The 23,950-nt window shown below is 48.1% G+C and overlaps 2 protein-coding genes across 6 annotated transcripts in view; one reads left to right on the top strand and one right to left on the bottom strand.

The window, feature by feature from the left end:
• Positions 1-10,357, top strand: part of RNF207 (ring finger protein 207) — a 47,217-nt gene extending 36,860 nt beyond the window's left edge. The window contains exons 14-19 of one of the 2 annotated variants that reach the window (XM_075906587.2): positions 2,061-2,253; positions 4,041-4,226; positions 5,201-5,252; positions 6,598-6,715; positions 7,021-7,113; positions 10,219-10,357. In XM_075906587.2, the coding sequence (XP_075762702.2) occupies positions 2,061-2,253; positions 4,041-4,226; positions 5,201-5,252; positions 6,598-6,715; positions 7,021-7,113; positions 10,219-10,303 (727 nt within the window). In that variant the 3' untranslated portion in view covers positions 10,304-10,357. Of the gene's footprint in view, positions 1-2,060; positions 2,254-4,040; positions 4,227-5,200; positions 5,253-6,597; positions 6,716-7,020; positions 7,114-10,195 lie in introns of both variants that reach the window. The other variant, XM_075906588.2, reaches the window with a different exon arrangement.
• A 770-nt stretch (positions 10,358-11,127) lies between these two features.
• ICMT (isoprenylcysteine carboxyl methyltransferase) lies at positions 11,128-23,640 on the bottom strand. Of its 4 annotated transcripts, XR_012897340.2 has the most exons (7): positions 23,420-23,640; positions 21,934-22,022; positions 20,649-20,818; positions 19,205-19,422; positions 17,371-18,052; positions 14,687-14,799; positions 11,128-11,387 (listed from the first exon to the last, which is right to left on the bottom strand). XR_012897340.2 is itself a non-coding variant. In XM_075906589.2 (5 exons), the coding sequence occupies exons 1-5, from the start codon at positions 23,600-23,602 to the stop codon at positions 17,870-17,872; spliced, it is 843 nt and encodes a 280-aa protein (XP_075762704.1). In that variant the 5' UTR covers positions 23,603-23,640; the 3' UTR covers positions 11,778-17,869. The 4 variants fall into 4 exon arrangements, 1 of the variants encoding a protein (XP_075762704.1); XR_012897339.2 differs by having other exon boundaries at positions 14,687-18,052; XR_016347812.1 differs by lacking the exons at positions 11,128-11,387; positions 14,687-14,799 and adding an exon at positions 18,830-19,064 and having other exon boundaries at positions 17,912-18,052.
• Between the last annotated feature and the right edge of the window lie 310 nt (positions 23,641-23,950).

Raw genomic sequence — 23,950 nt, 5'->3', positions numbered from 1 at the left:
TGAGGAGCTGCTCAGGGCTGTCCCGGAGTCCTCTCCCCGCTCTCTGCTCCGTGCCGACGCCAACCCCCGCAGCACTCCAAAGGAGCGCCTGCCTTTTCGCCCAGCGCACCTGAGTGCCTGGCTCCAGCCGAGGCCCCCGAGCAGCCTGTCGGTCTGCCACTATTTTTATCAGAATTTCAAAGAACTCTCCAGGACACAGTTTCCTTGCACTGGATATATTTAGGCCAATTGATGTCACAGACAGCCTAGGCCCCTCCACTCTGCTCCAGCTGCTCGCCCTGCGAAAGGACATCAAGTTTCTTGCTGTGAATGGGGATCATGCCTGGGCTCCAAGTGGATTTTACAATTCAGGGAAACTAATCATCGTGCGGGGGAAGTGAGCGCCCCCGTTCCTTGTCAAGGGAGCCGTTCAGCTGCATTTAACGGGCTGCCTTTCACGAGACTGGGATTCTGATGGGACACGGGGAGCTGGACGATATGAATCCAGCAGGCACTGCAGAGAGGGTGTCCGGCTGCCTCCTCTGATCAGTGAGCACTGGCTCTAGCATGAGCCTTGATTCATCGCATCACGCCTGGAAAGGTGGTAGCAGCCTGTGCAGGCAGCGTCTGAATGCAGCGAGCAGCAGTCACTTGCTTTCTTCGAAGTGCTTCCACTGAAGAGCTTGACTGTTATTAAACAACGGATGAAATGCTAAATCATGCTGTGAGTATGTTCTATGTGCTTGTCCAAATATTGCTGCTTTACTATCCTTGTTGGCAATTTGCAGCTTCCAGTCACTTCACAGCTCAGTGAACTCACCTGCTCCCCGGGATATTTTGCTGAAACTTGCATTCCTGTCTCTTTGGACTGGGCTGTCGGAGCCGAGCTGCAGCTCCCTAGAAGAACTGTTTCTTTTGGCCATCAAGAGAGGCCAATAAACGCAGTGTGTGCATGAAGCAAGACATTGTTGGTGTCATCAGTGTAGGGATCCAGTCCCAAGACTCTCCTGGGGGGCAAACATCAGGATTTTGAGACTCGGGACGTTCTTGTCAGTAGTGTCTGTCTCATCCGACCTGACAGAGGTGGCACTTGATACAGCACAAGAGAATCCACATCGAATGAGGTGCTTCCGATTGTCCTTCTGAGTGGAGGTTGGTTCTTACTGGGTATTTGTCACATTGTGTTAGCAGTGCACAGCCTCACTGACACCTTCCCTATTCTTCAGTCACTGGCTTTATGACTGATTCAGAAGCGATCAGGCAGAACAACTTAACAGCATGAGAACAGGAACTCCGAACGCTACGGTATCGTGCTCATCCTACCATAATGGGGTTCCCTTGTAGGAACCATCGTTACACGGTACAAACTCTCAATCAGATTAACAGGGATTAGGAGGAGCTTGGTGATGGGTTAGCCAGGTGGCATGCCCACCCTGTAACCGCACGGTAGGCCCAGGGTCTGAGCCGGGGGCTTAACTAAAACACCTTGTATCAGGAATGGCACCGACGCGGTCACCTCATTAGAGTTGGTGATTTTGTTGCTTTCTGGTCATAACGGTTGGCACCGAATGCGATGTCCTCCCTCCCCCGAAAGAGGCAGTAACTATGGGCAGGGAACCTCCCTGGGGAGACGGTCAGAAATGAAACGTGACATCTGCCTTTAGAAGTACAGGTAGCTCTGGAACGAAAGGGCGGGCAGGAACTCGTCCACCTTTGGCCTCTCCTGTCAGTGCCGTTGTATCTCCCGGCACAGGGCAGCTGTGGTCTTAGAAGGCTCCCGGCCCGCTGGAAGGAAGGAGCCGGTCCCGTAGGATGACGACCTGCCCGCCTTGTCCTGCGCTAGAGGGCTCTCTCAAGGAGGAGCTGGATTCCCTTTGGCAGACCGACTCAAACGCACAAGGGGCGGCTGCCTAGCTAGCATGACAGGCCGGACACAAAGGCAGGCCGGCCGGCCGGCCAGAGGATGCTTGTTCCACACCCTGTGCAACTGAGGCCGATGGAGGCACTTGCTAGTTTGCTTCTGCTAAATAGTATTGTCAGGGCCAGCGGCTCATCTCTGCTTTCCCACCTCTCTGCTTAAGGCTCTCAGGTGGCCAGTGCTCCAAGACTCTGATCGTGTCAAGCTGCTCCCCTGCCTGCGATAAGATGCCCATCACGGGCTCCATCGTTCGGAAGCCCACCATGCACCGTTACATCAGCACCAAGGTCCTGCTGGCGGAAGGGGGGGAGACGCCTTTCACGGAGCACTGCCGCAACTACGAGAACATGTATCGGGTAAGTGTGCAGGGGAGGGCAGAGACCCACTTCACCACTGGCCGTGGGACTGCTGGCCCTGCTCGAGGGTCTGCCCCGCCTCACGGGATCAGTGCCCATAGGTGGAAGAAGAGTGTGGGACGGCTCCTGGCATGCTGCAGGGCAGGCCTGACCCAGGGAGGGGCAGCCAAGAGAGCTGGGGAAGCAGAGAGAGATGCTGAACAGTTCTCCAATTAACTCTTCTAGCTCCTCCGTCTGGGCCTGATCCCTCCCATCTTGGTCACGTGGAAAAGGTTAGAACCCTTGGGCCAAATCCCCCCTTGCTGTGAAGATGCAGTCACCTTGGACACTTTGGGTCGGGTCATTGTCACCGTGCTTAGGACTCACATGGCCGTTGGCTGGCGCCAGTGGAATGGGGACAAAGTGCCACCAGGCCAGCCATCAGGAACGTTAGCTGGTGGGTAACAGAATAGTCAAGTAACCACATGAATTCTTATCGGTTACTCCACTCTTCGATGGTCCCTGGGGTGGGGCTGGCAGCCAGTGCACTCTGGCCTCACTCCCAGAGAGCCCCCAGCCATCCCCGCGCTGCTGCCTCTATCACAGGCAGCAGTGTAGGGTGGCAGGCGGGAGCCGGTCCACGAGGGAAGTCGATTTAAAAGCCAGCTCACCAGGCAGACCGGCTCCTGCCCGTCGCCCTGTGTTGCTGCCTCTGATACAGCGGCAGCAGCATGGGGTGGCAGCAGCCCGTCTGCAGGAGTCCGAGCTCCCCACGAACAGAGGCTGCTCTAGTCTCTGTCCACAGAGAGCTGGGAACTGGCCCCCCTGGACGGGGCTGCTGCCGGGGACCAGCCTCTGTCTGCAGCGGGCCCAGATTCGCTGCTGACCTGTGGGAAGCCCAGACCCCCCGCGGACAGAGGCTGCTGTCATGCTGCCATAAAGCAGCCTCTGTCTGTGGCAAGTGTGGCCTGCTGTGGGCAAAGGCTGCTTCACGGCCGACTCCCCTGCCCTCCCTTGTGCTGCTGCCTCTCAGAGACAACAGCGGGGGGGAGAGGTAGGTGGGACTGTGGAGCCAGCTCCCCCAGCTCTGGCTCCTGCTTCCCACCCCCCATGCTGCCTCTCCTGCAGATAAACATAGGCTTATCGGTTAATCGTATACTCGATTACTTGTCTACATCCCTACCAGCCATGGGAACTTACACGGGAAAATCAGGTGAGTTGGTTCTGTTTCTCTTCCTAGAAGACTTAAGGAGCTCAACCTATTTAGCTTAACAGAGAGAAAGTTAAGGGGCAATTTGATTACAGTCTGTAAGCACCTGATGCCTTATTTCCAGTCTGAATGTACTGTTCTTTAAACAGAGTAATTAGCCATTAGAAGAGTTTACCAAGGGTTGTGGCAGATTCTCCATCACTGATCTTTCTAAATCGAGCCTGGATGCTTTAGCAGAAAGAGAGCTGCTCTAGGAGTGATTTGGGGAAGGTCTAGGACCCGTGCAGGAGGTCAGAAAGGAGTTTTACCGTGCTCACTTCTGCCCTTGGCACCTGCAAAGTCCATTGGCTTAGAAGAGCTCTTCTGTACCGTATGTAACTGCCAGGCCCTGTGTCCCGTCAGCGGTGACCTCGTCCCAAAGACTCTCCTACGTGTTGATGGTAAGATGGTGCTTCCACAGGAGAAAATAGCATTAGCGCGAAAATCGAGAGAGGCTGGACAAGCCACATTCCTTCCCCTTCTGTAACCAAACCGGCTGCCTGTGCGGGATGGAAGGGAAATGCCGCAGGAGCTCACCCCTTTCCCTTTCCCAATGCAGACCCTGCAAACGGAGATCCAGAACCTGAAGGACCAGGTACAGGAGCTGCACCGTGACCTGACCAAGCATCACTCCCTCATCAAGACCGAGATCATGAGCGAGATCCTGCAGAAATCCCTGCAGATGGATGTGCAGATTGCCTCGCAGTACTCGTCGGTGGAAATGATGCGGAGCATGTTTGAGGAGGTAGGTGTCCTGCGGCGGGGCGGGCACGCTAGCCCCTCTGCCAGCAGAGCAGCTTCCCTAGCGCAACGCAGAGCGGCGCTCGTGGTGGACTCGTGATGGTGCCAAACCCCGGGAGAGAACAAGGGGCATCTCTGAGCAGGAAGGGCATCAGGGAGCACCAGCCTCATCCCCATTTACCCAGAGGAAAGGCTGGATCCTGAGGAAGGGTGGGGTCTGGGGCAAACGAGTGGCAGAGCCAGTCCTACGAAGGAACAAAAGACAGGACGATGCAGCACTTTAAAGACTAACAAGATAGTTTATGAGGTGATGAGCTTTCGTGGGCCAGACCCACTTCCTCAGGTGAGTTGTGGGTCTGGCCCACAAAAGCTCATCACCTCATAAACCATCTTGTTAGTCTTTAAAGTGCTGCATCGTCCTGTCTTTTGTTTCCGCAAGACCAGACCAACACGGCTGCATCTCTATCACCGTCCTATGAAGGATTTGCCAGAAAGACACCAGCCCTACTCTTGTGTTGCAACAGCTCCACACAGGCTAGGGCTAGGCTGCAGCTTAAGCTGACACGTTCTGTCACTCAGTGGGTGCCAATTAGCCACCCCCGAGGGACATAACTTACGCTGAAGACAGAGCTAGGTTGCTGAAGAGCTTCTCCCGCCACTCATGGGGGCTGGCATGACTACGTGATGGGCGAGCTCTCTCCCTTTGGCGGAGAACAGCTGTGTGAGAGAGTTTGCAGCGGTACAGGTAGGTTTGTGCCGTCGTGGCCACAGCCTGAGCTGCTAGGACAATTAAAAGGGCCAGACTCTCGAGTGTTGCGAACGGGGCTGCTGCTGCGGTGAGATTTGTGCGTGGGGCGCGGCTGAGCACGTAGCTCTCCCAGCCTGGGCGGGGAGAGGAACAGGCTCGGCCAATGTCCCTCAGAGCAGGCACTCCAGCCCTCTAGCAACGCGCTGCCCAGCTCACACTTTGTGTTTCAGATTTGGGAGGAAACCTGTCAGAGGGTGGCCAATGAGCAGGAAATCTATGAAGGTATTTGTGAGCGCTCTGCCCACTAACCCGCTGAGTGCGCGTGCTGCCACGCCCTTCCCCCGCTCACTGACACACGCTTGCGGAGCAGCGGGAGGGCTCATGGAGCACGTGGGCTGGCACACGTACTGGCTTAAAGGGGACATTTCAAACGGGGAACGCTGCTCCATTGCTCCTCTGCTGCTCCACACTGGGCTCCAGGGGCTTCCAGCACCGGAATGCCACCCTAAGCACAGCAAGGTCTTTCCCCACATGGGGGGGAGGGGGCAAGAGGGATCAGCCTCATTTCCCGCTCACGCCAATCCCTCCACCCACTTATTACCCCTCTCACTCCTGCCACGCTGAGGAGCGAGGCAAGAAGGGTCCACCCCACTAAGACCCGCCCCTACCCATTCAGAGCATATTCTGTCAGGGTACGTCTAGACTACGTCGACGGACCCATGTAGATTTGTTTGTTCGGCAAAGGGAAATGAAGCCGCGATTTAAATAATCGCAGCTTCATTTAAATTTAAATGGCTGCCCCGCTCTGCCGATCAGCTGTTTGTCAGCAGATTGGGGCAGTCTGGACACTCCCCTGTCGACTTGAAAGCCCTTTATCGACCTCCCTGGTAAACCTCATCCTACGAGGCATAACGGGGAGGTCGATAAAGGGCTTTCAGGTTGGTGTGGGAGCGCCCAGACTAGTGCGCTGAGACAACAAACAGCTGATCAGCTGTTTGTCGGCTCAGCGCAGCAGCTATTTAAATTTAAATGAAGCCGCGATTATTTAAATCGCGGCTTCATTTCCCTTTGCCGATCAGCCTAATCTACATGGCTCCATCGACAGAGCCATGTAGTTTAGACAGACCCTTAGAGAAGATAAATCAGGATGGGTGACTGTCAGGCAAATCCCCCCCAACTCCCCTGTATTGCAGAGAGGTGATAACACAGTTTCCAACCACACTATGGCCAGAGCCCAGAAAGCAGCGAGATGAGCAAAAGCCAGAAAACCCCACAGTTCCAAAAGCAGAGTCTGGAGGGAAGCTGGGGTATTCAAAGACGAGAGTATCTAAGCAGCACGATAGCTTTGCAGCTCTCTCCCCTAGATGGCTGCTTAACTGCAGCCCGAAGAGATGGGAGCTTCTGGAGTGTCGGTTGGTTGGGGTGTACCACATCCAGGCTTTGCAGAAAGCGTAGAAGCACAGAACGAGCCCCTCGGAGACCTACAAGGTCAGAGAACACACTGGTTGACGTCACAGAAACTCCTTGCACGTTGTAACACCACCCGCTCAGACAGCTAGAGTCAGGAGGGACGCTCCAGTTTCTGGAGTGGCTGGATCTCGTTACGCTGTGTTCCCTTCCCATGCAGCGCAGTTACATGACCTGTTGCAGCTGAAACAGGAGAACAGCTACCTGACCACCATCACCAAACAGATTGCCCCCTACGTCCGCTCCATCGCTAAGGTGAAGGAACGGCTGGAGCCCAGGTAGGACAGCACAGAGCTGTTTCCCCAAGAGGAGAGGCCTGGGGGGGCGGTGGGCTTTAAAGTGGATGTCTGTCTCAGGCCAGTGCCCAGTCGACTTAGCCCTCAGCAGGGACCCCACGGAGAGCAAGCTGTCAGATGTGTCATCCCATTCTTCGGAGATGAGCCACAGTGGCAGGGAAGCACAGGGAACCTTGTACTGCCCTGCTGACGCCTCACAGCTTCTGTGGACAGAAAATTTGTCGTTCTTGTGCTGCTGCGGGTCCCAGGGAACCCCCAAGCTCACTCGCCTTTTCATTTCACTTCAGACTACAAGATCCCAAGGAACTGAAGGATGACCAGCCAGAGAATCTGCTCAAAATGTACGATGACAGCACAGCGACCAGCGACACAACGCACAGGTAGCGGGACAGGCGGAACGATTGAAATGCTGACGGCTTCTCTGAATACTTGACACCAGAATGAGTCCATCCACTGACAGATTAGTCATCAGCGTCCACATAAAACTGTCAACTAAATGACTGAAGTTAGGAAATACAAACGGGAGACTTCCAGAGAACTAAGTGCTGCCGGTTGTAGCAGCAGGGTATGTCGACACTGTGCAGCTGTCAACAACAAGGCTGCGTCGACACAGCCTTGTGGCTAAAAGTCAGCATGTGCGAATGCTGTTTGGTGTGTTGGCACCACATTTCCACTCTCTATGGTGGGATTTCACTTGCAGAGGCAAAACTTTATTTGGGGGGTGGTGTTTTAAGTGGGTTTTACCTACAAAAGCTCATGATTCCATGGATTTTTAAGTCAAGTCCTGTGGCACCTTAGAGACTATTAACAAAAATTTTGTTAAAATCAAGTCCAAATATAGACTTATGCTTAGGTGCTGCCAAAAGGCGCACACAGAACAGATGCGGTTATTAGCAATCGCCATGCATTTTGCGTTAGGGTAGGAAAAGGTGGTGGTTTTGGTTTTTTCACCAGACTGTCCTGGCTCAATTCCAGCTTAAGCAATTTACATACCGATTCCACCTCCGAGTTCCAGCTGCAAAAACAGTTCTTCACCACATTCCTTACATTTGTTTTTCTACCATGACCGCGTCTTCACTCAACGCCAGAGAACAACCTTCTGGTGTTCAATTGAGCAGGTCTAATACAGATCCATAAATTTAACACTGAGGGCAGGGCTGGCCGGCGCCTGTACTCCTCACAGATGCAAGGAGTAAGGGAAGTCGACGGGAGCATGTGTGCCCATTGGCCTCCCGCTGTGGGGACACCACCAAGCTTGGCTTAGAATAAGCCAACTCCAGCAACCGTATTCTATGTAGCTGGAGTTACATACCTTAAGCCAACTTCCAGGTCTAGTGTCGACCTGGCCTAAATGTCAAAGTTACAGAAACACAAGACAGTAACTAAAAAGAATGAACTCATCTACAGTAATATTTAAACCATGAGTTTGTTTCTCAAACCGTATAGACTTCCTTGAGAAGCTGCAGCTGCAGCAATAGATGCTAAAGAAAATCCTGAGTTATATAACCCTGAGAAACTAGTGTGTAAATGCACCACCTAATTGTTCAAAGTACTTGGTGGAGAGAACAAGGAAGGCAGGAGAAAAAGAGGAAGGGGGTTGCCCTTCATGAATGAGGAAAGTAGCATAGCCAAGTATCCTGCCATCCACTACTGCATTGCCGCAACTGAAAGAAAATATGGGGAGATGGAGCAAGCCACTAAAAGCACCTTGCAGTGGTACCCTTACATGCCAGCAGCGATTGCATGGAGTATCTTTAATGTACCTCAGAGGAGCAAGCAGCATTGTTTGGGGCATTCCCTACAGGTGCCAAGTGTTAATGGCTGGGGTCCATTGCCAGAGAACTACTGTAACTGGAGCCTGGTTTAATCTGACGTGACCCAGTTAAGGATTAGTCATCCCATGCAGATTTCCAGCATTTTACATACTCGAATGGCTGGAACTTAGAAATGTTATTTAAAAACAACCACGTGGCATGTGCTGTTGAAATTTTGCTACCCAGACTCAAGAAAGCAAATATGGTAAGTAACAGCCCGCATGGATTTGTCAAGAACAAATCATGGCAAACCAAGCTGATAGCCACAAGGCTTGTTAGCCTATCAAAGAAAGCTAACAAGCCTTGTGGCTAAGGGGGAGGCGGTGGATGTGGTGTACCTAGAGCATTTGATAGGGTCTCACATGACATTATGAATAAACAATGTAGATGGAGCTAGTATAAGGTGAGTGCATACCTGGGAGGATAACCATTCCCAGAGCATAGTTACCTGTGGTTCATGGTCATGCTGGGAGAGCGTAACAAGAGGTGTTCCGCAGGGATCAGTTTTGGGATCGGTTCTGTTCATGATCTTCATCAGTAATTTAGATCCGGGGTGTCCAACCAGTTCTGAAGCAGCTGCCACTATAATGGCTACTGCTATAGCGAATAGTCACATGTGGCTAGTGTGTTGGACACCACAGATTTAGATAATGGCATAGAGAGCATGCTTGCAAAGTTCGCAGATGATACTAAGCTGGGAGGGGTTGCAAGTGCTTTGGAAAACAGGGTAATCATTCAAAATGATCTGGACAAACTGGAGAAATAGTCAAGAGGTAAATCAGATAACGTTTAATAAGGACAAATGCAAAGTACTCCACTTAGGGAGGAACAGTTTCACCCATACATACTGGGAAGTGACTGTCCAGGCAAGAGTACTGCAGAAGGGATCTAGGGGTCATAGTGGATCACAAGCTAAATATGAATCAGTGACATTGTTGCAAAAAAAGAAAACCTGATTCTGGGATGCATGAACAGGAATGTTGTAAGACACAGGAATCATTCTTCCCCTTTATTCTGTGCTAAATTAGGCCACAACTAGAGTAGTGTGTCCAGTTCTGAGTGCCATATTTCAAGAAAGATGTGGAGAAATTGGAGAAGGTCCAGAGAAGAGCATACAAAATGATTAAAAGTCTGGAAAACATGACCTGAAGGAAGACTGAAAGAATTAGGTTGGTTTAAGCCTGGAAAAGAGAAGACTGAGAGGGGACATGACAGCAGCCTTCAAGTTCCTAAAAGGGTGTTACAAGGAAGAGGGAGAAAAATTATTATTCTTAACCTCTGGGGATAAGACAAGGAGCAATGGGCTTAAACTGCAGGAAAGAAGGCTTAGGTTGGACATTAGGAAAAACTTCCTGCCTAGGGAGGTTGTGGAATCACCATCACTGGAGATATTTAAAAGCAGTTTAGATAAACATCTACTATGGATTATCTAGATGATGCTTGGTCTTCCATGAGGGCAGGGGACTGGATCTGACGACCTCTCGGGGTCCCTTCCAGTTCTAGTGTTCTATGAAACATGGAAAGTGTAAGAATAAAACTTGCATAGCAAGTTTGCCCAAGCCAGCAGCAGACTGCCTAGAATCTCTCTTCTAAATAAGAGTGTTAAAATATTTGAGCCAGCTGACAATTCGATCTTTTTGTGATTTAGCCAAGGTGCCTTTTCTGCTCTAGGAACGACTTGACAAGAAGCTTGGAAGACAACAGGGAGAAAGCGCTGGATCCCAAAGTGGACAGCCGAACGCTGAACATTCAGTAGGGGATCCTCGGTGGCAAAGACACTTACAGAACCAAACAGAAAAGTGGGACAGAGTCCCAGCCAGAAAGATTTTGCAACTTAGACAAGCAGAGTATCAAGAAATTGCACCACTTTGCATTTCATATATGCAAGCAAAAGACTACGTAGGAGTTTCTCAAGTACATTTATGGTTAAGATCTATCCATTGAAATAAAGACTTGACAAGATGGGGAGAACCAGCATTTCCAATCTTACTTTGATGAAATTGAGTTTTGAGGCTTCATCAACTCAGTGAATCTAAATACTGTTCTCATTATATTACCAGATGGTTTTTAAATTAGTTAGGGTCGGATTTCCCAGGCCAATCTCTTTGGCTATTTGTATACAAGAAACCCCCGACACACGACCTCCTGAGAAGTAAATGAGGGTTCAAGTTACGACGCTCCTGACTTGCGACACTTCCCCAGGAAGCAATCGCGTTGCATGTTGGGGGCCGTCTGTATTTTCAACAATGTTACAGAAAAATACAGTGTATCAGAAAACAAAAAAATCTCTTGTGCAGCAGAGAAGTTCAGTAACTCTTTGGTAGGCCCCCATTGGAATTGGTCTCCCTTCTCCTTCATATAGAAACTTTGAAAAGATCTAGGTGTGAAATATCAGTAATTCTTTATTTCAGCTGCTGAAAGCAGAGTATTAATAAGCTTAATTTTGACATTATGGCACTGTATCGTTTATTTTAAATGCATGGAAACTGCCAGCTCTATGTAAGTTTTATTCCCGCTACCTTCTCCCCACCCTGATGAATACAGCTTATTTCAAAGTGTAGCTTAGTAAGTAATGTATCCTTTTTACAAAGTGGAATGTAATTCTTTATTTCCTCAAAGAGAGTCACCTTGCATAGCCTTGAGGCTGGGTTTTGGGGAGGTTTGTGGGGGGTTTGGGGTGATGATGTAGTGTTATGTTGGAGAGTTGTTTTTTAGCACTTCTGCACTGTCGTGTAATGAGACCTGTAGGACAACAATATTTCCTTTAAGTTTTTATGCTGTAGATGGTTCAGAAGTCTTGTTTTCCATACAAGATGTACACAGCTGTGTATATTACAAGTCTGAAAAAATAAAATAAAATGTCAGTTCTTGATACTTAGTGCAAGTTGTTAATACTGTATGACTACACCACCAGGGAATTCTGGGATGGCCAGATTGTTACTGACTCATATGCCAATGTTCCTTCTAAGTGAGTGCTTGGCTGGCCACGCAGGAGAGATCCAAATGCCACGCCACTGATTGGCACACTGACCACAGCCAGCAGCATGTTTCTACTGGTGGTGCACATCTGCACATGCTTTAGGCACAAAATGTATTCCACACATGCATAGGAAAAATTAAAGGGCATACTGGACAACACTCCTCGCACTAGCAGACTTCTCAAAAGATAAGATAAATTTCCTTTTGATACATTTCAGAGAGAATTTGTTTCCCCATACAATCACCACACCTTTTTGGGTTATTTCAATCAAGTATAGTTTTATTTAATAAATGGAAAGAATTTTCAACTTCTGCAAAAGGAACTTTTAAATAAAGAAATGTCCATTACAGATATTTAAGAAAAAGTGTAGAACTACTCCATTAGTTTAATGGGGTTAGTTTTAGCAAGCTCAAATAGATTGTGGAGTGATTCTAGTAAACGGTTTCAGCACAGACTTCAAACATATGATGCTATAACAAGGTAACAGTCTCCTATTGCACCAGGAACGTTAAGGTGTTTTCAAGGCAAGACACAACTTCATCATATTCCAAACCAACGACAAACTCCCGAATAACTAAAAAGTGAGATCAGAAACTACTCCAGACTGTAAGAAAGTGCAATAGAGGAACACTTACTCGGTGCCATTATCTGAAAGCTGTATTCTGACCAACAGTGTCAGCCAACACTTGCATCTTCTGCTTATAGCACAGAGTAAGTCAAGGAACCAAGGCAAAGTTAAATTCCTAAAACTGTGGCTTTTTGTAAACATGTTATATTTTAGGAATTTGAGGGGGGACTATGTTATTTTCTGTTGGACATTAGGATAAATAAGTACTCTGTGTTCTTACTAATCCCTTCAGTGTTCCCTGTAAGGTGAACCACCAAGGAGAGATTCAAATGCTGTACAACTGATCAAAAGAGCACCCACAGCCAGGAGAATGTGTTTCTACTCGTAGTGCACATGCACAAGCTCCTTGGTGCACGTAACATTTAGAGTTAGGAACATTGCTCCTCACTCCCAACATCCATTAATAGTCGACTTTCCAGTGTGTAGCTTATGCTAATCACTCTTTCACAAGCCTATGAACAATAAAAATGGACAGATGTTTCACTTTCCAATTTTCCCCGCACTGGCTTAAAATTGCAAACACCGCAGGGGATACAAACTAAGGTGACATGAAAAACATCCTATGGAAGACATTTGAAATCTATTGAACACATTCAGCCAAAAATGTAGGACTTGTACCTCGTGACAGTGCCCTTTATATCTGTTAGTAAGAAAGGGGCAGAGAGCCAGCAATTCAAACATCTGACAAACTTAATTTGGTAAACTGCTTCAAAATGCACAGAATTTTATGCTACCCTTTATTAGTGGTTAAGAGGTTTCCCCAGACTGCATAAATAGTCCTTTCCCACAGGACTTCATAACTGCTAACACGAGACTTTGGCTACCACTGACCAGAATCAAGCTCTTATTCACTGGGTACAGAACTAGAAGTTGTTCATTGATTACCTGTCTTGATATTTTTTTTTTTAAATAGCCTCAGTGCTGAAGCATGTGCCACAGGATCTATTTTTATTAATAAATACATTGACAATTTATTGATTAATAAATAAATGTGAACAAAGGGAGACCTTTCCTTGTAAATGCTGACTCCCCTTTCCTTCAGGAAGGAGGGCTGCAGCAATCATTCCAGATATTTATACCACAAGATGAAGTACTAAGATCCATACTCCTATGCCATCTCCAGAAGTAGAACATTAGTGCAATTCAAATTGACTTGGGACATTATTAAAAAAACACTCTGCACCTCATTTTCAAAAGTGATTTAGGTGTTTGAAAGATGTGTCATAATCGAGACGTGTAAAGATCATTCTTCTAACCAACCACACCCAGGGAATGATCCTACACGGGATCCTATCTGATTTTTGTGCAAATTCTAGCCTGAAATTTACAATTAACAGGAACTTTGGGGCACTGTCATAATACTAAAATAAATATCAGCAAGGCCACTGGAGAAAAAAGGGCTCTCACTGACCACTGTGTCAACCAAGTAAATCATTTGTTGGGCCCATTCATATTCTGATTATATATGTTTGTGCTATGCAAAGCTCTTTCATTCAAAGACACAATCTTAAAAAAATTGCATTCTCACCGTGAACATGCATCCTAACAGAGATCTTATTTAAGAGAACCTGAGATTTGGTACATGCTAGGCAAAATCTTCAGCTACACAGAAAAAAAAAAAAGTGGCTGATGTCTTGCAACAGCTACAAATGTTCTGAGTCAACACCCAAATGTAACATGTAGATAAAGCCCAAAACTAAAGGATAACTGTAGTACAGTAATTCCTCATTTAACACTACAGATGCATTTCTGAAAGTGTTCGTACTAAGCGAAAACGTGCTATGCGGGGTCAATTTTCCCCATTAAAAATAGCGGAAAAGATGGGGGTTGGTTTCAGGTAGTGGTGGCAAAGTCAATTTTTTGTTGGTGCTGGGTCATCAACATCAACATTAGATATCTAACACAAGTCACCACGGTTTGTTAAAACACAAAGATAAAACACGTGAGTGAGTGGAGGACTACTGTGACCATGTGAATTCATCTGCTCATGCGTATTACCACTGTTTTCACCAATTTATACTGCCACACGAAGCAGTCCACCACTTGATTATTTTCGTGTTATTTTGGGGACGGTCGTGTTATTCGAAAAATGTTCCCTAAAAAAGTCGTGCTATTGCGAAAACGTGTTAAGTGGGCATGTGTTAAATGAGCAATTATTGTAATGACACCATATTTGAGATCAGTGACAGGCCTGTTTAAGTGATGGAAAGCAAGCCATTTATGGAAAGTCAAAAGACAATAACTCCCCCAAAGAAGTGCTAATAAAAGACGACAAAATGTGTTTCTTTACATACTCCATCCCACTAAGTTAGCTAAATAGTTTAAAGCAGTAAATTTTAGCAGCTAAGAGCCTATTTCAAATCCAGACATTCAGAGCCCAGCCTCTCGGTTTTACATTGAAGCAATTACTGGACTGTTTGCTTTCTGGCCAGAACAAAATCAAGCACAAAAACTAACAAAAGAATGAGAAGTCTCACTGAACGATGATTTTTCAACTAAGAGGAAAGACCCATGAAATCTAGCTAACTTACTTGCCGAAACAGCTGTCCAGTAGTTGTAGACGTATGCAGGCTCATGTGGTGAACAGGGGATTTGTTCCAAATTAGACCTCAAACAGCCATGTGAGAAAGATGTGAGCTCGAGTCTAACAATGAGACAAGGAGTAATGCAGCATAAAATGTTTAGGGTTAGAGATATTTGACCCACAGAAGTGAGTGATACACAGCACATGATTAAACAAGGCATTTCTCACTGTGTCACTCCACCAGTTTGACCTAACTAATTATTTATGTAAAACCATGTCCCTAATGCATTTTCTCCATTACCTGGCAAAATAAAGTCCAGAGCACATTTAAGTTTACTCTGCTGGGTCATTTTGAGTATACCTCGTTATTTCCAGGGCTATACTATGAGCTAGGAGCCTGATTCCCCTGCTCATGTACACATTTGCAGCAGCAAGTATGAGCCATGCGGCCACAACAGCCCAATTGCAGTGGAAGCCTGGTCGAGCCATGTGGAACGCATACAGATCAGTTTTTGGCAGGTTTGTATTCTGCATGGCTCACCTGAACCTCCACTGCCATTACCCATGCTATCATGGTTACAAGGCTATTTATCCCTGCATTACCTCTCATGGAGCTATCGCTAGTATGTGTACACAATCACCCGAAATGACCCACTGGCTCATAGTACGATGCTTTTCAACTTTGTCTCAAAGTGCTTTACAAAGAAGGTAAATATTATCAATAGTAGTTGTAGTTATGAAATATTTATACAATGGAAAACTCATCTCAGCAAAAAAACCCATTTGTATTAAGATTTTTAACTGGTTTGAGATTTCTTCTGAGGTATCATAGAATAATAGGACTGGAAGGGACCTCGAGAGGTCATCGAGTCCAGCCCCCCGCCCTCAAGGCTACAGCCACATAGCAACTTTTATAACTTTCAGAAGTACATTTCAGGCACTTCTACTGCAAAGGAAAAACAATCTGTACAGGAATCAAATCCTTACATATAATTATGCAGAGGAAAGACAACATTAGTCAAATACAGCCCTGCTGAAGTTTTATACCCCTTCTTCGAGCAAAAAAGCCAATACATTAAATCTCATACTGAATCTCAGTGGATATTTTAACTAGAATTCAATTGAGCAAGTGCCATGAAATTTGAAAACTTAACTTGACTAGGAAAAGAATTACCGTATTTTCCGGCGTATAAGGCAACTGGGCGTATAAGACGACCCCCCAATTTTCCAGTTAAAACATAGGTTTTGGCCTATACTCGCCGTATAAGACTACCCCCCCCTTCCGAGGCAACACCATTTAATAACATCAGATTTGATTTAAATAATTTTAATTAAAATGGTTTTGACTTACGGGTACTTAAAATCCTTCAAAATCCTCATCATGTTCATCCTGTGTATTCTATTAATGCATACAAAGCCTGCTCGGATTGGCAAAGGTTGTAATAGCCCGCCTCTCTGACTCAGCCAATCCGAGCAGGTTTTGTATGCATTAATAGATGACACCGCTTGCCGTGATTGGCTCAGCGTGGTACATACAGTATCAGCACAGGGACGTTCTGTATGTAGCCGAAGCTACAGTATGTTTATACCCAGCGTATAAGACGACCCCCGATTTTTGGGGGATGTTTTTTAGTATAAAAAGTCGTCTTATACGCCAGAAAATATGGTACACTTTAGGGAAAGAGATTAACAATTTGTCCCTATACCTCTTGCTATTCAGGTCTACAGGGATTTGTTTGGTACATACCTCATTTTAATACTAGTGTGTTCCCAGTGGTATTTCAGTCCTAAACTTAAGCATTCTAAATAACCCAGATAGTCAATAGCACCATGAAAACAAAACAAAACACTCTACTGAATTACAATCCAACAGAAGCTTCTACCAGTGCTCTAATTAAGGGAATACTTCAAGCCAAGCTGTTACTTGTCAATATGCAATTCTCATTCCTACAAGGAAGTCTATCTAGAATCAAGGAAACTGACCATCTTTGGTATATAGTAACAGAAAATAAATTATACCACAAAATCTGAATATAAATCATTTCCAGAATATTTAGACTATCACCACAGTTACTCCAAAAAATACCTTCTTACATTAGTGTATTTTCTGGAAGCATTTCCTGTACAGATGAAACACCCAAGATGTATTCTAAAACCTGGCAAGACTCTTACCACCTACAGCCTTTTACAAGTCTGACATATATTGTTCTTTTCCTGCGTGTCACAAAAACCAGGAAGCTGTAATTTCTTTGAATTATAATTCACTCAAGAAAATAAGTTTGAGTGGAGAAAGAGCTAACAGTTTATTTGAATAGGATTGAATGCAGCACGATTTTCATGAATTTGAAGAGTGTGCTTTACAGAAGCAAGTTTATGATTTGCCAAGGGTACTATGGAAAAAATGAGAAAGCAATAATGAAACGTAAATTCATGGCACTAAACTGATGGAAACAACTGAGTTATGTAACCTAGAAAGTATCTAGCCTATGCTTTTGTGGTGTTTAAAGATTTGTGATTTAAGAGAGCTTGCATATTGAAAGCCCCCTATTAACATTGTATCAGAAGACAGTGCTTTGTGCCACACTGCCAATCTTTCAGGAAAGCATATCTCCCAAACAGTATGCAAATTCATGCATTTAAAAGACAGACATAAAAGGCCAAGTTCTGAAAGCCCTCCAAGCAGGACATTACCACATTGACTTCAGTGGGAATTCCACACACTGCAGGTTTGTAAAGTCAGGTCCAGAGAGGTTAAAGCTGTGCTGTGGAGTGTTTTTATTGTCAAAAAGCTTGACTTTTAAAGTTTCACCATGGAAATATGAACCAGCACCCTTCAAGTGCAATGGTAGTTATTAGGAAGTGCAAAGCTCATTCTTCAACAGAATCTGTCAACATATTCAGTACAACTCAGCTGTTGTAGGCAGAGTGAGTCATCTTCTCGCCAGCATTACATGACATTTTAGGATCATTATAGATTAAATAATCCCAAAAACGCCCCTATACATCTAAGAACACCTATCTTGACTGAGCTTCTTGTTTATTTGGAAGGCATTCCAGTTGCCTAGCCTCTAACAATTCTCCAGCAGATGACCAGTAAATGGACACGGGCAACTATTAGAGTGTGTCACAATATAGTGCTATGCATAGTTCCTTTCCATATGATGCCTGGAGCTTAGTCTGATTTTTCACGTTACAGTTCCACTTTGATTCCCTTGATAAAAGGCAGACCTGATGGCACTCTCTTTTTATACTTCAGGTATTCCTCTCCAAAAAAATGAATTAACGTCATCTCCTCCTCTTCTATTCGCTCTTTGAAGAATCTCCAGGAAGCTAAAGTGTAGCCAACAACACAGATGGGATTACAGAGTAAGACCTGCAAGAGGACACAAACTATTAAAGTCCAATTCAGCCTTGCTAGCAAAACTGTTCACCCTGGGAAAGGATTTTGGTTAGTTGTTTGAAAAACACAAGTGAAGTTTCATTAGTTGTCCACAAGTACATATTTGCAGAAAGACTTAAGTTGTCCCTGTTCTCCAAACACAAATATTTAGAATTGTTATTGATAAGAATAATCTCTGCATTCCAAGTCCATCTATAAATGAGTTCTGATGAAGAGCACTGCTGTTTCTTTCTACTGTAATACCAAACCCAAAGAGTGTGCTGCTTCTAAGAGAATTCAGGTTGTAGAGCTTATAGAATCATAGAATACTAGGACTGGAAGGGACCAAGAGGTCGAGTCCAGTCCCCTGCCCTCATGGCAGGACCAAATACTGTCTAGACCATCCCTGACAGACATTTGTCTAACCTACTCTTAAATATCTCCACGGGGGAGATTCCATGACCTCCCTTGGCAATTTATTCTAGTGTTTGACTAATGCATACATGGTTTGCATATTTAGAATGTCTCAAAAAAAAAAAAAAAAAAAAAGACAAGCAACACACGACTAAGTTTTATATATTTGATGCTCTATATTTGTTCTCAACTAACGTAATTACAATATCTAATGCACTGACATTTTAAGTTACAAGAGTACTATAGTTGGTTTCAAGTATTGGACCTAGATTTTATACACACTAAATGGGTTAGTTTACTTGTCAGTCCTGTACAATACTAATATTTAAAAAGAATAAAGCAAGTCTGATGGCTTACTGGAAGACACTTTGGAAGTAAAGATGAAAGGGAGGTCTGGAAACACCCTGGAAGCTTTAAGGTCCCATGGCTAGCAGCAGATCACACCTTGAACCTCTGAAAGTGTTCCAGTTCAAACCCATGCTCCATTGCCTCTGCTTATTTCATACAGAAAATTAAGGATATAGGGTCTTCCCAACTCACAAGATGGAGAGTTCAGAGGCCAGCAGTTTCATGACTGACAGCTAAAAGTGTGCTGGTGGAAGACAGAATGTGTCAAAATCCATTCCAGGACTCCTATAAGTTGATCTTTTGCTATACAGATTAGGTACAGACTCTGGGTAGCATTAAGAAAAACTAGAAGATCAAGATAGCTAAGTGTATTTTATACAATACCTGTGTTCCAATACTCCAGTAAAACCATCCCACGTAAGATGGGTGCCGGAACCACCCATACACCCCACTTGTCACCAAAGTATGAGTATCCGATTTCTCATTCTGAACAATATGGTTGAAGTTGGAGCCAGCTGTGAGCATGGCAGCTTTCCTCAGACATTCCCCAAAGATCACCATCAATAACCCTACTGCACTGAGCCAGGTGATCTGCTTCATTTCTGCAAGTGAATAAGTACTGGTCACAACAGGTTTTAAAAGTTCTCTTATTGCAGGTAAAAAAGGAAATTTAGGGTTAGAGGTCTAGAGCAGAGTGAGTGTACCCTCGAAATTAATTAACCTAACTTGATGCATCAAAGCCCCAAAGTTATTATATACTATCCCCAAGAGACTGACAGGCATGCTCTTGTTGTTTTAAGACAATGAATAACATAAATGCAGCATGTGTTTTAAAATTTTAGTCTATAAAAACTAAACAAAGCATTTGAACAGCAGTCTGATGCACTACTTACTCTTCACCTATACTGACAAGGCGGCAGTGTCTCTTAACTATTCCTGATAAATCCAAATGCAAAGGAAGAGTGGCTAGAATACACGGCTAAAAGAGAATCTAACCCTAGAACTGAACACTGTCTTGTTATTTTACAAACTGGTTGCAGTTAATATGCTTAGTCCTCAGAGGAAAAAGTATGCACTAAGACTCTCCCCACCAATTCAAGAGCAGCACCGAGGAAGCCAAAACAACCCCCCTCTGGTCTAACCTAGGGGGTTTGAAATGGAGAAGCCATAAGTACGTCTCCCATTCCAGAAAACTAGTTTAAAAAAGTGTCTAAAAAGATGAAGAATCACAAAATAATTGTTATTTATTGGTAACATGAATCTTGCTTGAGCACTGACAAAAATCCAGTCAGGAAGATCTCCACTTCCAAGTTTTTTTTTTTTTATATAAACAGAATGCTAATCATTCACTGGTACTCAAGATTGCCTAAAAACTATACTCACTTTCAAGAGTCAATACAGCAGGCTTAGTGTTTGTAACAATTGTCAGTTTACTCAAAAATCTCTTCTTCTTTAGACAACCCAAGACAGAATTACTAGATGTGACTATCAAGCCTAGCTGTACAACTCCCAGGTTTCATCCTTTACCATGCTTTGTTAGAATCCCACATAAAATGTATTTAAACACCAACATGCTGAGCCATACCCATACACAAGGTGTGAAATCCTGGTGCTGTTTAAATCGGTGGCAAAACACCTATTGACTTCAGCAGGGCCAGGATTTCACCAAACACATCAAAATAATTTAATCCTAGGAATGCATCTCCTTTATGAATTGCTTAAAATATGCTGCATATGCCCTCCTGTGACATACAGCCTATATTCACCCTGGGGCAATTACTATTCTTTTTAAAAAACTTACCCAGAAACCTCAAATAAAGCTACTGACCTGGATAAATGATTTTTTCAACTGTGAACTCTATCCAAGAAGAGAGAGCAGCTAGATTATACTCAAAACTGTGGTTTAGGAGGAAAGAGTCCAAGGACAAACTTCTGGGATTATTGATCGCTGTCACCAAATACTCAGAATAATGGAACAGTGACAAGGAACACATATACCTAGAAAAGAAGAAACCACCCAAATTTAAGCTGAACTTAATTTATTGAAAAACTCCAGTTACATTTTGCTGTGTTTTTTTCTGGAATCCTGTTTTGAAATCCAGGGTACTCTGTTGACCGCTCAGCAGCATAACTAGAATTCTGCAACTCTTATTCTCCACTATCTATACAAATGTTACGAACAAACATATCATTTATATAAGGTTACATATACATGTATAATAAAAACAAAACTGTCAAGACTTTCATTTAGGAAGAACTGGATGCTTCACGCATTAGTAATAAAGTTTTACCTAATGCGTATAAAGCAGACCACAGCAGCAGGTAGAGACTGTAAGGAAACGATGGGCAATGTAGGCTAGTAAGTGGGCCTCGTTCATCTCAGTGGGCCGCAAGCTTGCAGTAATCAGAATGCCTCCCAGAATTAGCTAGTTTTGTTAACTGCACTTGCATACCTAAAATTTGCAGGGTGTGCAGACAGAACCATAGCAGTGCTTTAATTGGATGCAGAAGGGGCATGCATCTCTCAGTCAATGTTGTGTGCAATCAGCATGCACCTCACTTAACATGCATGTTACTTTAGTAATACCAATGGGGAGGAAAAACACTACTTGGACAGAAACCAACACATTCTGACACCCTTGCGTGTGGACCACAGTAAACAAAATGTCTTGTGGGCTACACACAGAAGCTTGATAAGCTGCATGCGGGCCAGTTTGCTCACCACTGCTGTAAGTAATAATACCACAATGGCGCACACATCCTGCAAAAGCAGGAGTATTGAACAAATAACCAAATGGTACATTTCCCTCAATCTAGGATTTCTAGAATAGACTATCCAATCTGTCACCTCTCCGCCACTGATGTGAGGACATGTAAGCACCCTGCATGTGAAATCTCTCAACTGCCAGTGGGCAGCACTCTGCGACAAAGGCCAGGAGGGAATCAGACCTGTTCAATCTTTGGCTTTCTCCTCAGTGACAATGATGCAGGTTTGCTGATGCAGCATGAGCAACAGGACCAGAGCCAGGCAGGCCCAGGTCTCCCGCACCACAGTCACCGTGTTGGGACACACCAGCCGCCCTGGGCCCCACTCACCCAAACCCTTTCCTTACCAGCCGAAGTGCTGCCACGAGGACTGTGCGAAACTCAGCAGTAAGCCGCAGCCGCAGGCAAAGCCCAAGAAGCAGGCTCGGATGGCGATCTGCACACAACAACGAGCAATCAACGGAGATGCAGCTCCCGCCCCACAGGCCCAGCTTCCCCCCCCCCCCGGCCCGGGCCCAGCTTTCCCCCCCCCCCCCCCCCCCCCGTTTCCTCCCCCCCCCCGCCCGGGCCCAGCTTTCCCCCCCCCCCCGTTTCCTCCCTCCCCCCCCGCCCGGGCCCAGCTTCCCCCCCCCCCCGTTTCCTCCCTCCCCCCCCCGCCCGGGCCCAGCTTCCCCCCCCCCCCCCCCGCCCGGGCCCAGCTTCCCCCCCCCCGTTTCCCCCCCGCCCGGGCCCAGCTTCCCCCCCCCCCCCCGTTTCCCCCCCCCCGGGCCCAGCTTCCCCCCCCCCGTTTCCTCCCCCCCCCGCCCGGGCCCAGCTTTCCCCCCCGTTTCCTCCCTCCCCCCCCCGCCCGGGCCCAGCTTTTCCCCCCCCGTTTCCTCCCTCCCCCCCCCGCCCGGGCCCAGCTTCCCCCCCCCGTTTCCTCCCTCCCCCCCCCCCCGGGCCCAGCTTCCCCCCCCCCCCTCCCTCCCCCCCCCGCCCGGGCCCAGCTTCCCCCCCCCCGTTTCCTCCCTCCCCCCCCGCCCGGGCCCAGCTTTCCCCCCCGTTTCCTCCCCCCCCCGCCCGGGCCCAGCTTTCCCCCCCCCCGTTTCCTCCCCCCCGCCCGGGCCCAGCTTTCCCCCCCCCCCGTTTCCTCCCCCCCGCCCGGGCCCAGCTTCCCCCCCCCCCCGTTTCCTCCCCCCCCCGCCCGGGCCCAGCTTTCCCCCCCCCCCCCGTTTCCTCCCCCCCCCGCCCGGGCCCAGCTTTCCCCCCCCCCCCAGTTTCCCCCCCCCCCGCCCGGGCCCAGCTTTCCCCCCCCCCCCCCGTTTCCTCCCCGCCCGGGCCCAGCTTTCCCCCGCCCGGGCCCAGCTTTCCCCCCCCCCCCGTTTCCTCCCCCCCCCGCCCAGCTTTCCCCCCCCCGTGCCCAGCTTTCCCCCCCCCCCGTTTCCTCCCCCCCCCCCCGCCCGGGCCCAGCTTTCCCCCCGTGCCCAGCTTTCCCCCCCCCCCCGTTTCCTCCCCCCCCCCCGCCCGGGCCCAGCTTTCCCCCCCCCCCTCCCCCCCCCCCGCCCGGGCCCAGCTTTCCCCCCCGTTTCCTCCCCCCCCCCGCCCGGGCCCAGCTTTCCCCCCCCCCCGTGCCCAGCTTTCCCCCCCCCTCCCCCCCCCCGCCCGGGCCCAGCTTTCCCCCCCCCCGTTTCCTCCCCCCCCCCCCGCCCGGGCCCAGCTTTCCCCCTCCCCCGTTTCCTCCCCCGCCCGGGCCCAGCTTTCCCCCCCCGGCTCCACAGCCGGGCCCGCCCCGCCCTCGCCAAGCGCCGGCTGAGCGGCCGCGGGGGGGGGGGGGGCGCCGGGCCCCGCCCGCACCTGGTAGAGCGGCGGCCGGTAGAGCAGCAGCAGCAGCGCGTTGACCCCCGCCCCGTGCAGCGCCAGCGCCGCCCGCCCCTGGAGCCCGGGCCCGGCCGGCAGCGCCACCACCGAGGCGCCGAGCAGGAAGGCGGCCAGGCTGGCCCGGCCCTCGGGCGGCAGCCTCCCTCCCGCGGCGGCCATGACGGCGGCCCGCCACCCCGCCGCGCGCGAGCGTCCCCACGCACCTCTCGCGAGAGCCGCGCGCGCTCCAATCTCGCGAGAGGCCCGGCCCGCCGCCCTTGCGAGTCCCCGCCCCGGGCATGCTGGGAAGGGTCGAGGCGCGCGCAGCGCACTCCCGGGGCATGCGCAGAGCGAGGGCCGTTGCCCCCCGCCGTTCTTCCCATGCTCGCGTAGCGTCCGCGGGTTGCCAACTCTCCCGACCGGACACGGCGGCAGCAAAGGCGCCCGGCCGGGAGAATTGGCAACTCCGTGGCCCCGTTCGCATATTTTCCTTCCTGGCCTGTCCGGTGGCTCACGGCCCGGGCTCAG

This window comes from Pelodiscus sinensis, chromosome 24 (genome assembly GCF_052426305.1).
Source record: "Pelodiscus sinensis isolate ZL-2025 chromosome 24, ASM5242630v1, whole genome shotgun sequence".
Taxonomy (NCBI): domain Eukaryota; kingdom Metazoa; phylum Chordata; order Testudines; family Trionychidae; genus Pelodiscus; species Pelodiscus sinensis.
This window is presented reverse-complemented; position numbering and strand designations above follow the sequence as displayed.

Bases quoted from the DNA above. Each gene is read 5' to 3' on its own strand.
- ICMT (XM_075906589.2), bottom strand. From the start codon at position 23,602: ATGGCCGCCGCGGGAGGGAGGCTGCCGCCCGAGGGCCGGGCCAGCCTG. The intron at 20,819-21,933 runs GTAAGGAAAGGG...CTTCTTTTCTAG, and splicing joins TCGTGGCAGCACTTCGGCTG to GTATATGTGTTCCTTGTCAC. The intron at 19,423-20,648 runs GTCAGTAGCTTT...ATTCACTTGCAG, and splicing joins TGAAAAAATCATTTATCCAG to AAATGAAGCAGATCACCTGG.